At 46.0% G+C, this 15,867-nt stretch overlaps 1 protein-coding gene across 1 annotated transcript in view; it reads left to right on the forward strand.

The window, feature by feature from the left end:
- The window catches only part of IL22RA1 (interleukin 22 receptor subunit alpha 1), a 32,892-nt gene that overhangs the window by 9,118 nt on the left and 7,907 nt on the right, over positions 1-15,867 (forward strand). Inside the window, exons 3-5 of the mRNA XM_060258497.1 lie at positions 9,056-9,234; positions 13,078-13,262; positions 15,456-15,591. Coding sequence (XP_060114480.1) covers positions 9,056-9,234; positions 13,078-13,262; positions 15,456-15,591 — 500 coding nt within the window. The remainder of the gene's footprint in view (positions 1-9,055; positions 9,235-13,077; positions 13,263-15,455; positions 15,592-15,867) is intronic.

The following is a 15,867-nucleotide window of genomic DNA, read 5'->3' on the forward strand; positions in this document are numbered from 1 at the left end:
TGTAGGGTTGCCAACCTCCTGGTGGTGACTGAAGATCCCCTGGGATTACAACTGACATCCAAGTGAAAGAGATCGGTTTTCCTGTAGGCTGGAGAACATGGCTGCTCTCAAAGTGGACCCTATGGCATTATATCTTATTAAAGTTGCTCATCTCCCTAAAGCTCCACCTTCCTCAGGCTCCACCCTTCGGTGTTTCCAAACGCAGAGCTAGCAACCCCAAGTGCATGCTCCACCCTCTGTCCCAATAGGATCAGTCTGATGTGCCAGGAAAGGTTCCTGTCTTCCCTGCTGCATCATTTTCCTGACCTCCCTGTGCAGTTACCATTGGGCCACATTTCAGGACACGAAAACAGCTTGTGCAGAAGGACAGGAGTCCTTTCTTCCTATCACTGCAGTCTCACCCTCAGTTGGGCAGCACCCACTGGTAGAGGCAGAGGACGGTTAATGGCAGGCAGAGCTAGAACCAGCCTCACAAATGATTTTTAAAAATTAACTTCTGAGGTTCAATTAACATCTAACTGAAATTCACCTGTCCTGCGTGCTTCTTAGCTATGGCATGCAGGTAACCTCTTTCTGGCTTGTAAATTCTATGATTACAGGATCATATTTCTTTAATCAGCCATTGCTATATGGTTACCATTCCTAGAGCACTGAGCCAGTCTTCGGACATGTTTCTTAGGGAAGTGTTTATTCCCATCCGAGCAGAGAATGATCTCTCTGCTTCTGCAATAGTTACTGGAGCTCCAGAGTTTTTGTTTTCAGGACAGGCTTCCCAATCCCCAGGTCCCAGCGGAGGATCCCCCGGTTTTACAGGCTTCCCCCCACCCCCAGCCAGCCGGCCAGCGGGGGAAGCCCCTCCCCCACAGACACAATGCACCTTTAGATCTTGGGCAGGTTTAGAAACCTGCAAACAGGTCCATTTAAAAATGTTTGTGTGTCTGTGTGCCTTTAAAGTTGAGCAGGAAGTACTTCATGGGAAGGGTCAGCGACACAGTCCCTTGGTTTGTTTTGCTTTCATTTCAGAGCAACTAAGAGTGTGTGTGTGTGAGAGAGAGAGCAGCGTAGCCCCTGTTCATTTCAGATGTCCTTGTGGAGGAACCAGACCCAGTAAGTGTGTGTGTGTGAGAGAGAGAGAGATAGAGGGTTGCCAATCCCCAGGTTTGGAGGCCCTCTCCCCCCTGCTTTAGGGTCATCAGAAACCGCCGAGGGCAGGGGAGGGAAATATCTACTGGGCAATTATTCCCTGTGGAGAATGATTCCCATAGGGAATAATGGTTAACTGATCAACAGGTATCAGGGGCTCTGGGGGGGTGTTTTTGAGGTAGAGGCACCAAAGTTTCAGTATAGCATCTAGTGCCTCCCAAAATACCCTCTCAAGTTTCAAAATGATTGGACCAGGGGGTCCAATTCTATGAGCCCCAAAAGAAGATGCCCCTATCTATTATTTCCTATGGAAGGAAGGCATTTAAAAAGGTGTGCCGTCCCTTTAAATGTGATGGCCAGAACTCCCTTGGAGTTCAATTATGCTTGTCACACTCTTGCTCCGCCCCCAAAGTCCCCAGTTATTTCTTGAATCGGACTTGGCAACCCAATTTCAGGAGATAACATTTTTTTTCAAAAGTACTGGTAGCAAAATGTTTGACAGAACCTGCTGATGTCGTTATTTTACCACAAAAGGTGGGATTCTAGGCATGGTCAATCCAAAGTCTTCTATTATTCAATAGGATTCACTCTCAAATAAATGTGTACGGCTTGAAGGAGGTTTGGTTTTCTTTGGGCAAAGAAGTATATAGTAAGTGGAGGAGCTCCATCTTCTCTTAAGTAGATGTTCTGTTCAACAACTGTGTTACTGAAGGAGTTACCTTCCTTCCATAATATTTATCCTTCTGAAGCTCTTGGAGCTGAAAAGGCTAAAGGACAATGTTTCCCCCCTTGCATCAAAAAAGAAGCTTCCAGTTTTCAGAGACCCAGACCTGTCTGAATACTCCTCTCCAGGCTTTCTCCTCTTCCTACCACAAAATGGCTGTCTCCTCTTGAATTTGAAAAGGGAGAGGTAAATTTCCTGAGTAAAATGACTCTTATAAAATGTTTCATTTTTCCAAAAATTTTATTTCTTTTCCGTGCTTTCCCAGTCCGTATTCCAATGACTGCCCTTAATAAATGGCAAAATTCACTATCTACCTTTGCCTGGACTTTCAAGAAGTCTCATTTAAACCGTCGGACACTAAACAGACCATCATATATAGGTTGCTTAGATTTACCTCTTTTGAAACTGTATCATCAGGCTTCTATAATTGCTAACATTTGTTTGTATTCTCCATTCTGACTCCCTGACTAATAGGATATGAATAGAGCAGTCTTTTGTTGTTCCCTTCAGCCTAAAAGACATTTTCTGACTACCTGCCATACTTAGATCAAAACTTGCATGGAAAAATATTTTTCTTCAAGAGATACTTCAGATTTGGGGCAGAAATAAAAGGTGTCTTGTTCCTGACATCTCTTTCTTCGCCACCTTTACCAAACAACCTTGGTTTCCACCTGGGAATGTTCCAGAAGTTTTTGATGAATGTACAAAAGCAGGGTTTTTTTGCCCCAATAAATTTGATTCATAACGACATGATTAGAGATAAGACCTATTTTGACATTCAACTGGGTAATATAACACCATGGTTTCGATATTTGCAACTAAAAAATATGATTGAACATTTATCAGGAATTGGCATTCTCTGCTTTCAAATAGATTTTATCCTCATCTTCCTCATCTATGGAAGGTATCCTCTCCAAGCTGTACAAAATATTGATTGCATCAGACAGTAGTCAACCACTGAGTTTTCAAATTGCCCGGAACAAAGATCTTCACAAGGACATTCCTCTTTCCTCATGGTTGAAGATATGGAATTCACCTGTTAATTCCACCTCTGTTTTCAACATCCAAATACAGTTCTTTAAAACCATGTTGCACTGGTATCTCTCTCCCAGGATGGAGGCTTCATCAAATGAACCATCATTAGGGTTGCCAAGTCCAATTCAAGAAATATCTGGGGACATGGGGGGTGGAGCCAGGAGACATTAGGGGTGGAGCCAAGATCAAGGCTGTGACAAGCATAATTGAACTCCATAGGGAGTTCTGGCCATCACATTTAAAGGGACGGCACACCTTTTCATTTCCTTCCTTCCATAGGAAATCATGAAGGATAGGGGCACCTTCTTTTGGGGCTCATAGAATTGGACCCCCTGGTCCAATCTTTTTGAAACTTGGGGGGTATCTTGGGGAGAGGCACTAGATGCTATACTGAAAATTTGGTGCATCTACCCCGAAAAACAGCCCCCCCCCCCAGAGCCCCAGATACCTGCGGATCAATTCTCCATGATTTTCTATGGGAATAAATCTCTATAGGGAATAACAGAGTTCCCTCCCCTCCCCCCCTTTCTGACGACCCTGAAGTGGGGGGAGGGCCTCCAAACCAGGGGATTCCCTGCCCCCACCTGGGGATTGGCAACCCTAACCATCATATAAGTCCATTATGTTGGGAAAATTATGGTTCTGTGGGTACATATTTGCACTGTTGGTGGGATTGCCCACTTATATCATGATTCTGGCAGGATGTTATCCAACAAAACTCCGCAATCACCTCACAATTGCTTCCGATGACACCTGAATTAATGCTCTTGAATCTCTGGGATGACACTCTCCAAAACACCTTGCATAAAGAATTGATCATCATACTTATAGCTGCAGCATGTCTCGCTATAGCATCCACATGGAAATATCATCACCTCCCTCCAAATAAGTCTGGTATGATAAAATTTGGGATCAATGTATTATGCATAAAATTTCAACATTCATGAACCATAACTTCACCAATTCGGAATGGATTTACAATAAATTTATTTCTATCTGGGTCCCTGTACTGAGTTTCATGTTGGAACATAACATCCTCCCCTCTAATTGTTTCTATCACTCTTGGTTACTTTTTTAATCTCTATATGACCCAAAAAACCCATCTCTGAGAATTACACATGGTAGACATATATAGATATGCCTCTTTTCCCCCAAAGTATTATTTGCTACTATTATCTACTGAGTAATTTAAACTCTGTAATGATTTGATATAATTTTGCAAATTGTAGTTTGCTCTTTTTTGTTTTATATATCAATTTTCTATAATAAAGAAACATTTTGTTTTGGGGAAAACAACAACAATAACAACCCCAAAACCCTACCCCGGATTTATCCTATTATACAAATCTGATTCTGAATATAGGAAGCAAAATAGAGGATTTGAAGAGACAGTACATTAGTTAATCTAAGGTTCAGTAACTGTAACTTTTCTCCATCTGAGGTAGTTCCTTATGGGTCCATCTTTTTCTTCCCTCCTGTCTCCCTGAAAAAGAAGAAAGATCGACAGGACTATGCAATGGATTATTAGGGATCCAATCAAGGAAGCAAAAAAAAAAATGCTCTCCTGACTAATAAACTACTGTGCTGTTGTGGCTTTGGGCCTCATTGAAAGGGTACTTTCTGTACTTGCAGTGTGGGACTTTCTTATCTGCAATGCCAGATTAAGGATGAGAAGCTAATTTAGCTAGGGCAGCCTGCAGTGCTGGGGCAGGCTGGGAGAGGGCTGGAGAGGCAGGCTGGGAGAGGGCTGGAGACAGCTTGGATTGTTAGGGCACTGCCCCATTTGCTCCCAATGGATCAGCATACACTGTCTCTGGGGAGCCGAAAAGCAAGAGCTAGCTGCTGGACTTGTAAAAAGTCCCGTTTAGGGTTGCATTCACTCAGTTTGAGTCTCTCATCTTACTGGGCCAGCCTGTAGTGTCTCCTTCTCGAAACAGTCCTCTCCTTTCCCAGGAGTGCTGGCTCCTTGGATCTGTCCTCAGTAGCAGACAGTATAGCAAGTGAAGAACTTGGCATTCTGACAGTGTTCCATCTGATCTTTCCAGTAAACAGGACTTTTTGTTTTCTTGTAAATTACGGACAGCTTTTATCATCAAGAGGTGTACAAAATGAAGGTGCTCCTTAACAATCAGTTTCCCGACTGATATCTTTATTGTAGTAATTAATGCTAGAACAAAGCTGCCTGCCTGGGTGATGCGAGAAAGGAAGAATGATGCAGGTTTGGTTTCTCTCAGCCTTTTCACATTTTGGGCGTTTTTGCACTGACCTAACTCTGGAGCAACGTCCCTCTTCACCGCGCAGCGTCTGCGCGGATTTCGCACCAATTGCACCGCAGAACCTGGAAGAGCCGCAAAGTCCCACGGCTTTTGCGTCGCAAATGTAAACCACCAAAAACCAGTTTACATTTGCGACGCAAAAGCCGGGGGACTTTGCGGCTCTTCCGGGTTCTGCGGAGCAATTGGTGCGAAATCCACGCAGACGCTGCGCAGTGAAGAGGGACGTCGCTCCGGAGTTAGGTCAGTGCGAAAACGCCCTCTGTTTTTACTCCACAGTATCTCAGTAGTGAAGTTGTCATGCCTTTGATTTGGATTTGATTTGGATCACTCTCTGTGGATTTTGCTTTCTGTATTTCCACCCCATGGTGGGGGATCTGCAGCTGGCTAGTCTGGATGGGAAAGTCCCCATTGTCATGGCAGCAAATAGAAAGCCAAGAGCACAGAAAGAGAAGCTGGAGGGAACCCCTCCATTTTAAAAACCCATCAATAAAACTATTAGTGAGGGAGGGGAGAGCTGAAGAGGATCATGGTTGAATGTTGTTGGCTTTTTCCTCTGAAAGGGCATGAGAAGAGAGAACAGGAAAGCATACCTTTAAAAGAAGCCAAAGCAGGAATCCTCACTCTGATACCCTGAGAAAGCATCTTTCAGCTCCCCTCTTCCATGATTCTGCAAAAAGAAAGGAAACGGAGGAGAAAATCTTCTAGTCTTTTATATTTGCTGATTCCTTCTTATGCTCTCTGGATATTTTAAAGCTGGCCTGTTCAGGAGGGCACATATTTCTCTTTTGTCTTTGGAGAAGGACAGAAAGAAAACAGAATGGGGAAGGAGCATAAACCTAAAGAGAGAGAGGACATTACAGGGGAGGACAGTGGGCAGGCCTCACAGATCCGCCAGAGACATTCTGCTTCTAAAAAGAGACTCAGATCAAACATGGAGCTGTCAAAAGGTCCACCCCAAAAGGAGTTTTGGAAACCATGGGGGAAAACGAAGCTGAAATTGGTGCGAGTTCTAGTCACACAAAATGAATGTAGAAGCTACAAGAAACTTTGAGGAAAGAGAACTGAAGGCGCTAGTTAATATAGAAGGTCACTTTGAAATGCACACTAAGAGAAGATTAAATGGCTAGTGTAGAAAGTGCCACAGTCACATGCAGCTTTCTCAAAGGCTCCCCCCCTCCCCGCCCACCAAAACCACCCTGCAGCCATGGAGTCTGCAGTCAGGTCCCCATAGGTTGAAAAATAGGAAGTGGAATGGAATTTTGAATGGAAAAATTGCTGAGGAAGGGCTGGGCTGAGTGAGCTCCTGGCTCAGACAATCTTCTGTTGTAGATTGCAAGTGTGTTTTGTGAGAATAAAAGTTGGGGGGAGAGCCAGTTTGGTGTTGGAGAGACAGTTTGGTGTAGTGGTTAAGTGCACGGACTCTTATCTGGGAGAACCGGGTTTGATTCCCCACTCCTCCACTTGCAGCTGCTGGAATGGCCTTGGGTCAGCCATAGCTCTGGCAGAGGTTGTCCTTGAAAGGGCAGCTGCTGTGAGAGCCCTCTCAGCCCCACCCACCTCACAGGGTGTCTGTTGTAGGGGAGGAAGGTAAAGGAGATTGTGAGCCGCTCTGAGACTCTTCGGAGTGGAGGGCAGGATATAAATCCAATGTCGTCTTCTTCTTCTTCTTCTACATGCCATTGAAGACGATGTATAGTTTGCCTCTCAAGAAAAGGAGTAGTCATAGCAGGAGGTAGATCTCATAAAGATGTATGGCAGGTTGTTTGGAAGCGCTACATTTTGAAAATTCATAACCAATTAGACTTGTTTAAACCTGCTAGGCTCTGGAAAAGTATTTATTTACTTCAGATATACTCAGCCTTTTTCCCCAACTGGGACTGAAAGTGGCTTACGTCATTCTTCTCCATCTTGATCCTTACAGCAACCCCATGAGGTTGGTTAAACTCAGAGTGTGTGATTTGGTCCAAGGTCACCCAGCTTCCTTCCCTGGCAGAGTGGGGATTCAAACCTGGCTCTTCCAGATCCTAATCTCACACTCTAACCACTACAGAAAGAATGAGGTAAATTTTGGATGGGACCAGAAAAGGAGTTTTGCCCATCTCCCAACATTTCACAGTTGCAAATGGGGAGGATGCTTATAACGATTCTCATACTAAAGGGTCACTTCCCAAGGGGCCCCCAACCTTCCACTTTGCTGAGAGTTCTTTTTCATTGTATTTATTTAGTCTGCAGTAGATTGGGTGTGCGCCATCTGTCAATTTAATCATACCGTTTTGCCTACCTTAAATCTTTACAACCACTTTGCAAGCTAGGCAGTGATACCCATATAGTTGGGTAGGGGGCTGAGAGATAGTGGGCTGCCTAAGGTCACCTAGTAATTGAAAAGGCAACATTTGAATTAGGGATCTGAAGTTCAGATTTGTGACCAGGCTGCTATGCACCAGCAGTTCTGTCTCTGGCAGGACCCTTTTTTGTAGCAGGAACTCCTTTGCATATTAGTCCACACATCCCTGATGTCGCCAGTCCTCCTGGAGCTTACAGTAGGCCCTGTACGAAGAGCCCTGTAAACTCCTGGAGGATTGGCTACATCGAGGAGTGTAGCCTAATATGCAAAGGAGTTCCTGCTACAAAAAAGCCCTGGTCCCTGGTGTTTCCAATTAAAAGATCTTGGTCAGGATACCAAGAGGATATCTGTTATTTGGGTTAAAAGAAGGGGGGGAAATGTGTCATGATATGCTATCAAAAATATCTCTTTGATGCAGCTGTGAAAGTAGCCTGTGCAGCACCAGATGTGCTTGCATGTTATATGCATGTGCACTACAGTTGGTGGGATAGAATTGGTCAGATTAGTTGCTAAAATCAAATCCTCAGAGCTTTCCTAACAGGACAAGTGGAGGGAAGGCACCCTGCAAGCAACCTTTAATGGGACATCATCCCCATAGGCTTTGCTTGCTGGATACTCCTCCAAATTAGCAACCCTAGAGAGAGTGTGTTGGGGTTGCCAATCCCCAGGTGGGGGCAAGGGATCCCTCGGTTTGGAGGCCCTCCCCCCGCTTCAGGGTCATCAGAAAGCGGGGGGAGGGGAGGGAAATGTCTGCTGGGAACTCTGTTATTCCCTATGGAGATTTATTCCCATAGAAAATCACGGAGAATTGATCCGTTGGTATCTGGGGCTCTGGGGGGGGGGCTGTTTTTTGGGGTAGAGGTACCAAACTTTCAGTATAGCATCTAGTGCCTCTCCCCAAAATACCACCCCCAAGTTTCAAAAAGATTGGACCAGGGGGTCCAATTCTATGAGCCCCAAAAGAAGGTGCCCCTATCCATTATTTCCTATGGAAGGAAGGAATTGAAAAGGTGGCCAGAACTCCCTTTGGAGTTCAGTTATGCTTGTCACAGCCTTGATCTTGGCTCCACCCCTAATGTCTCCTGACTCCACCCCCAAAGTCTCCTGGCTCCACCCCCAAAGTCCCCAGATATTTCTTGAATTGGACTTGGCAACCCTAGAGTGTGTCCAGAGATTACGGTTGCAGCTCCAGGTTAGGAAATTCTGGAGATTTGGGGGGGTGGAGCCTGAGGAGGGTCATGTGGGTTTGGGGAGGGAACTATACCATCTGGGGGCTGCTAGGAACTGTGGGCAGAAAGGAGGGAAACAATTTGGAAATTTACATCTCCCCCAATTCACATCTCAGATGTCTCTTCTAGAATGATACAAAATATCTCAAAAGAGATCTGTACAAGCTAAATTTCTTCTTCTCCAGGCGCAACATTAGAACAGCATTCCATAAATGTTCAGGGAAGCAGTTCAGTTTAGGAAGCCCGATTCTAAATCAAGAGAGTTTTCCTGTCTCTGTAAATAACGTGTAATGTTTTCTCTTAGGTATGGAGCTGTGTGGCGGAACAAAAGTGAGTGCCAGAACATCTCACAGCTTTCCTGCAATCTCACACAGGAGACCAAAAGCTACGCAGAACGCTACTATGCCAGAGTGAGAGCCTTTGGCCCTAACAGCTGCGTCTCAAATTGGACTAGATCGCCAAGGTTCTGTCCCAAGGAAGACAGTAAGTGCTTGGGGCTTGCCTACCTGGAAACATTGCGACCTGATCTGGAAGCAGTGCCTTTATATAGTGGTCTATTTTGGACTTCAGAGATTTAAAACTCTCCTCAGTGTTTTTTGTGTAATTCATGAATAAGTGGTAAATAGGGTTGCCAAGTCCAATTTAAGAAATATCTGGGGACTTTGGTGGTGGAGCCAGGGGACTTTGGGGGTGGAGCCAGGAGACATTAGGGGTGGAGCCAAGATCAAGGCTGTGACAAGCATAATTGAACTCCAAAAGGAGTTCTGGCCATCACATTTAAAGAGACGGCACACCTTTTCAATGCCTTCCTTCCATTGGAAATAATGAAGGATACGGGCACCTTCTTTTGGGGCTCATAGAATTGGACCCCCTGGTCCAATCGTTTTGAAACTTGGGGGATATTTTGGGGAGAGGCACTAGATGCTATACTGAAAATTTGGTGCCTCTACCTCAAAAAACAGCCCCCACAGAGCCCCAGATACCCGCGGATCTCCATAGGGAATAAATCTCCAAAGGGAATAACAGTTCCCAGCAGACATTCCCCTCCCCTCTCCCCGCTATCTGACGACCCTCAACCGGGGGGAGGGCCTCCAAACCGAGGGATCCCCTGCCCCCACCTGGGGATTGGCAGCCCTAGTGGTAAATAATGAATAAGGAACCAACTTCAGCCTCCTTTCTAAATATACCTTTTTTTCTGGCTGATACACATGCTTTTAACCACTAGCACTTTAAATATTTGTATTAAAACATGTTAACATTTCCCTGCCTTCACCCTGGCCACATCCCTGTGTACCCTGCCACTCATTCCCCAAGGCCATGTGGCACGGTGCAGAGAGCCGAAGCAGTATGACACCAAAGATGATGAGTGGGGGTGGTGCGATGTCCTCAATAGTGGCCCCGGCACCCCCACCCCTCCAGACTCCCAAGACTGAGCAGGCAGGGCCCAGTTTCCTGCCCTTGCCAATGGCCCACCCCATCCACCTCGCAAGGACTGCCATGGCCACCCCCACGGTGCCACAAACAGGGCCCAGGTGGGTCTGGGCCCTGGCTTCTGAGAAGGAACATTTGGAGGATAATTCAATACAACGCAAATAATCATTCCTCCAGAGTAGGGTTGCCAAGTCCAATTCAAGAAATATCTGGGGACTTTGGGGGTGGAGCCAGGAGACTCTGGGGGTGGAGCCAGGAGACATTAGAGGTGGAGCCAAGAGCAAGGCTGTGACAAGCATAATTGAACTCCAAAGGGAGTTCTGGCCGTCACATTTAAAGAGACGGCACACCTTTTCAATGCCTTCCTTCCATAGGAAATAATGAAGGATAGGGGCACCTTCTTTTGGGGCTCATAGAATTGGACCCCGTGGTCCAATCTTTTTGAAACTTGGGGGGTATTTTGGGGAGAGGCACTAGATGCTACACTGAAAATTTGGTGCCTCTACCCCAAAAAACAGCTCCCCCAGAGCCCCAGATACCCGCGGATCAATTCTCCATGATTTTCTATGGGAATAAATCTCCCTAGGGAATAACAGAGTTCCCAGCAGACATTTCCCTCCCCTCCCCCCCGCTTTCTGACGACCCTGAAGCGGGGGGAGGGCCTCCAAACCGGGGGATCCCCTGCCCCCACCTGGGGATTGGCAACCCTACTCCAGAGTTCATAATCATTCTTGAAAAATGTCTTGGATTTTGTTGTTTCCATGTGAGGGGTGTTGTTCTGATTAATAAAACGATGATGGGGGGAGTTGTAGATCTCCTGCTTGCTTTTTGGACTGGTATAAACCCTTTTCAAACATTTTGAGTTTTTTGGTGGAGTTGTATTTATATGTGCGTGTGTGCGCGCGTGTGTGCGTGTGTAGACCTGAAAGTCATGGTGACCTCTGGTGACTGACCCCACTAGGGCCTGGAGGACATTCAGGGAGGTGGCTGAATAAAGCCTGCTCCTGCCTCCCGACTCCTGGTATTCCTTTGGAGGTCTCCCATCCAAGTACTAACCACAGTCAACCCTGCTTAGCTTCCAAGATCTGACGAGATCAGGCTTGCCTGGGCTATCCAGGTTAGAACCAAACATTTGATTTTGGTGTACTAGGTCCACGTTAGTGTTGCCAATCTCCAGGTGGGGGCAGGGGATCCGCCGGTTTGGGGACCCTCCCCCCGCTTCAGGGTCGTCAGGAAAAGGGGGGAGGGGAAGGAAATGCCTGCTGGGAACTCTGTTATTCCCTATGGAGATTTATTCCCATAGAAAATCATGGAGAATTGATCCGCGGGTATCTGGGGCTCTGTGGGGGCTGTTTTTTGGGGTACATGCACCAAATTTTCAGTATAGCATTTAGTGCTTCTCCCCTAAATACCCTCCAAGTTTCAAAAAGATTGGACCAGGAGGTCTAATTGTATAAGCCCCAAAAGAAGGTGCCCCTATCCTTCATTATTTCCAACGGAAGGAAGGAATTGAAAAGGTGTGCCGTCCCTTTCAATGTGATGGCCAGAACTCCCTTTGGAGTTCAATTATGCTTGTCACAGCCTTGATCTTGGCTCCACCCCTAATGTCTCCTGGCTCCATCCCCAAAGTCTCCTGGCTCCACCCCCAAAGTCTCCTGGCTCCACCCCCAAAGTCCCCAGATATTTCTTGAATTGGACTTGGCAACCCTAGTCCACATGGTCATCCTGTCCTACCTGTGAACCTTCTGATATGCAGGGACACCATTTTGTGTGAATAGGGCAATGGAGTGCCGATCTCATTTGTTACGAGGGACGAATCTGACATAAAGGAGCCCTTGTCAGGCCAGGCCATGTGTGTCATAAAATGTAATGCCGGGTAGCAGAGATATAAACTTTATAAATGACACAGACAAACACAATTAAAGATTTTTTTTAAAAAAAACTTAAAATAAAACATGCTTAAAGTATTAGCAGTCTTGCAATATTGTGGTCAGTATCAATGCAAGCTCTCCTCCCCCCCCCCCATTTTCTCCCCAAGAGAGAGGCACCTCGGCCAATGGGGAAAATAGAGGCTTTGCGCTGTAGCTTCTGTGCAATTGAGAAATCCTGGCAAAGCAAGCTGTGACACAGAAAGAAGCAAGAGAGGGAGAGAAGCAGACTTGCACACAGGTCTGATAGAGACCCTCCGGAGGCCTGATCCGGCCCTTGGGCCACACATTTGACACCCCTGGTGTATATTGTCCAGCTTCAGAACATGCAAATTGAACACTGAATCTTTGTAGGTGGACATCTGCATGTACTGAAGCTCTGCACTCAGGGCAAAATACGTGTGTTGCCCAATTCACACAAAATGATGGCTGCATGATTGCAAGGAATATTTACTCCTGTTACATGTGTACCTGACCACCAAGACAGATAATAGTGTGGAGCCATTCCAGTATAAAACCCTACTCAGGTAAAACACCATACTGATTTCCTAACACTTAGCTTGCAAACTCTACTTCTGTCAGAGCTCTCTCAGCCCCACCCACCTCACAGGGTGTCTGTTGTCGGGAGGAAGGTAAAGGAGATTGTGAGCCGCTCTGAGACTCTTCAGAGTGGAGGGCGGGATATAAATCCAATATCTTCATCTACCTCACAGGGTGTCCGTTGTGGGAGAGGAAGGTAAAGGAGATTATGAGCCACTCTGAGACTCTTCGGAGTGGAGGGCGGGATATAAATCCAATATCTTCATCTACCTCACAGGGTGTCTGTTGTGGGGGAGGAAGGTAAAGGAGATTGTGAGCCGCTCTGAGACTCTTCGGAGTGGAGGGTGGGATATAAATCCAATATCCTCTTCTTCTACTACTACTATTCACAGTGACCTTGTTTTTTTTCCCTCCTCCTCCTCTGCAGCTGTTGTTGGGGCTCCTGAAGTGAAATACATCCCCAACATTCAATCCATAAAGTTTATAATACAGCCTCCCTATGCTCCTCTGAGAAATGAGGCTAATCGGACCTTGAGTGTGGAAGACATTTTCAGCCGATATGGTGTCATCCGATATCAAGTAATAATATTTTGCCAAAAGACACTAAAAAAGGTAAAAGGTGGGGGTTTCACCAAATCAGGGAGGAGGGAATGTGCTAATAAAACTACAGTTCCCAGAATTCTTTTGGAATAAATCTGTTACTAGTCAACTAATCTCAAAGAAGTTTTAGGGCCAAAATACACAAAATGACGGGTCACAGATAAGCAACCAAACGTGTTGTCAGAGGCACATCAGGGGGACTTACCTTAAATAGAATTTATATGCTATAAGGAATTTATATAAGGATTTTATACTGTCTATTTAATTTTAACTTAACTTATGAATGTAATTTTATTTGTTTTAATTGCTTAATTGTAATATCATATTTTACTATCATGGTATATACCGTGTCGTGTTAGCCGCCCTGAGCCTGCCTTCGGCGGGGGAGGGCGGGATACAAAAATAAATTTATTATTATTATTATTATTATTATTATTATTATTATTATGCTCAGCATTGAAGGGATGGGGGAAGGAATAGTGTTGCCAGTCCCCAGTTGGGGGCAGGGGATCCCCAGGTTTGGAGGCCCTCCCTCCACTTCAGGGTTATCAGAAAGCGGGCAGGGGGAGGGAAATGTCTTCTTGGCACTCCATTATACCCTAAGGAGATTGATTCCCATAGGGTGTAATGGAGAATTTATCCGTGGGTATCTGGGGCTCTTGGGGGGGGGCTGTTTTTCTGAGGTAGAGGCACCACATTTTCAGCATGGCATCCGATGCCTCTCCTCAAAACACCCCTCAAGTTTCAAAAAGACTAGACAAGGGAGTCCAATCCTATGAGCCTCAAAAGAAGGCGTCCCAAACCTTCATTATTTCGAAATGAAAGGGTGGCATTTAAAAGGTGTGCAGTCCCTTTAAACGTGATACTCAGAACTCCCTTTGGAACTCGATCATGCTTGTCACCAGGGGCAGCTCTAGGATGTGCAGCGCCCCAGGCAAGCCTGTTGCCCCCCCCACCCCCACTGCCCTCTGTGGTGGCAACCTGTGGCACTGTGCCCTGCCACCTGCACCCGCCCCCCCCCCCCGAAGGCGTGCATGGCAAAGTATGCAGAGACAGGGAGGGCGCCTGGGTGGCTCCCAGCCTCTGTTCTGTGGCAGTCACCACGGAGAAGTTGCACAAGGCTGGCTGGCTTCACTTTGCCTCCTTTCTGGTTCCAGAAGGGAGGTGGAGCAAAGCCAGCAGGCTGGATGCAAGCTCCCTGCAGCGCTTAAAGAGAGTGCCGCAGAACAGAGGCCAGGAGCTGCCCAAACATCCGCCCCACCCTGCTTTGCTGTGCATGCTCCCCCTTCCCCCTTCAGTGCTGTTTAATGTGGGTTCCCTCTGTTTCTGACTGCAAGGTGAGTAGCGCACCTGTGAGCCAGTAGATGTTCAGCATATCATGTAATTTGGCCCTGGGACTATGTAGTCTTATGACCAATTAGAGTGGGGACAGGGGTGCAGAGAAGAAAACAAGTGCAAGATGTAGTTTGAACCCTTCTTTTGCACCAACCCATGTGCTGCTAGAACACACAGTATGTTTGGACTGTAATCCCAGGGCTTTTTTTGAGCAGGAATGCACAGGAACGCAGTTCTGGCTGGTTTGACTTCAGGGGGTGTGGCCTAATATGCAAATAAGTTCCTGCTGGGCTTAGTCTACAAAAAAGCCCCGTGTGACACAATGGTGGTGTTGGGGGTGTGGCCAAATATGCAAATGAGTTCCCGCTGGGATTTTCTACCAAAAAAGCCCTGTGTGATCTTATAGAGTTACAGCAATGTAAAATACAGTACATGAAATGTTAAGTACATTATATTATATATTATTCTATGTAGTAAATTGTTATGAATTCATTAATAATCATGAATGCTGATTCACCAGGTAGGTGAACAGCTGCTCTCCTGAAAGTGAAAGGTCGCGTGGGTGCAACCATGCTTGTTCACTAATCTTAGGCAATAATATTTCTTTGTTTTATTTGGTGCATTTTTATCCTTGCCTCTTTCCCCTACATGCCTTGGCCCTGATCTGAATCAAGTCCTGACCTCTGGGAATTGAGTTCCCGGCACAGAATTCAGGCACAGGTCACACTGGGGCAGCAACATGGACTGCATGATGTATGAACTGCCTAACCTGATAACCATCCATCAGTGAATCAGCCATTTCTGTCACTTGAAAGCTGTCCATCTGTTAGTAGCTTTTTGTGTTTTCCTCCCTGTCTTTTTAAAATACAGTGGAAGAAGACTGAGGATAACAAAGAATTTGAAATCTCTGAGCTGGACCCTGACACTGAATACAATGGCACAATACACATCAAATATTTAGAAAAAACCAGCAAGCCCCATAATTTCTGGGTGAGAACTTTACCAGGTGAGGCTTTTATTATGGCATTTGGAGTCAGAACTAAAAATGCAAACTCTCTAAACTCGGGCCACATTAACTTCCAAGATGGTTGCCAGGGATCAGCTGCTTACTAAATAATATGATGTTCCTAGGCTTGGCCTCATGTGCAAAAATAGGGTGGTGCCTAGAGCTTTCCTGCGATTACAACTGTTCTGCTGGTGACAGAGATCAGAAAGTGGCCATTTTGGAAGGTGGATTTAGGGCTGCCAAGTCCCCGATCTGGGCGGGGAATCCCCCACACGG

This window comes from Heteronotia binoei, chromosome 17 (assembly GCF_032191835.1).
Source record: "Heteronotia binoei isolate CCM8104 ecotype False Entrance Well chromosome 17, APGP_CSIRO_Hbin_v1, whole genome shotgun sequence".
Lineage (NCBI taxonomy): Eukaryota > Metazoa > Chordata > Lepidosauria > Squamata > Gekkonidae > Heteronotia > Heteronotia binoei.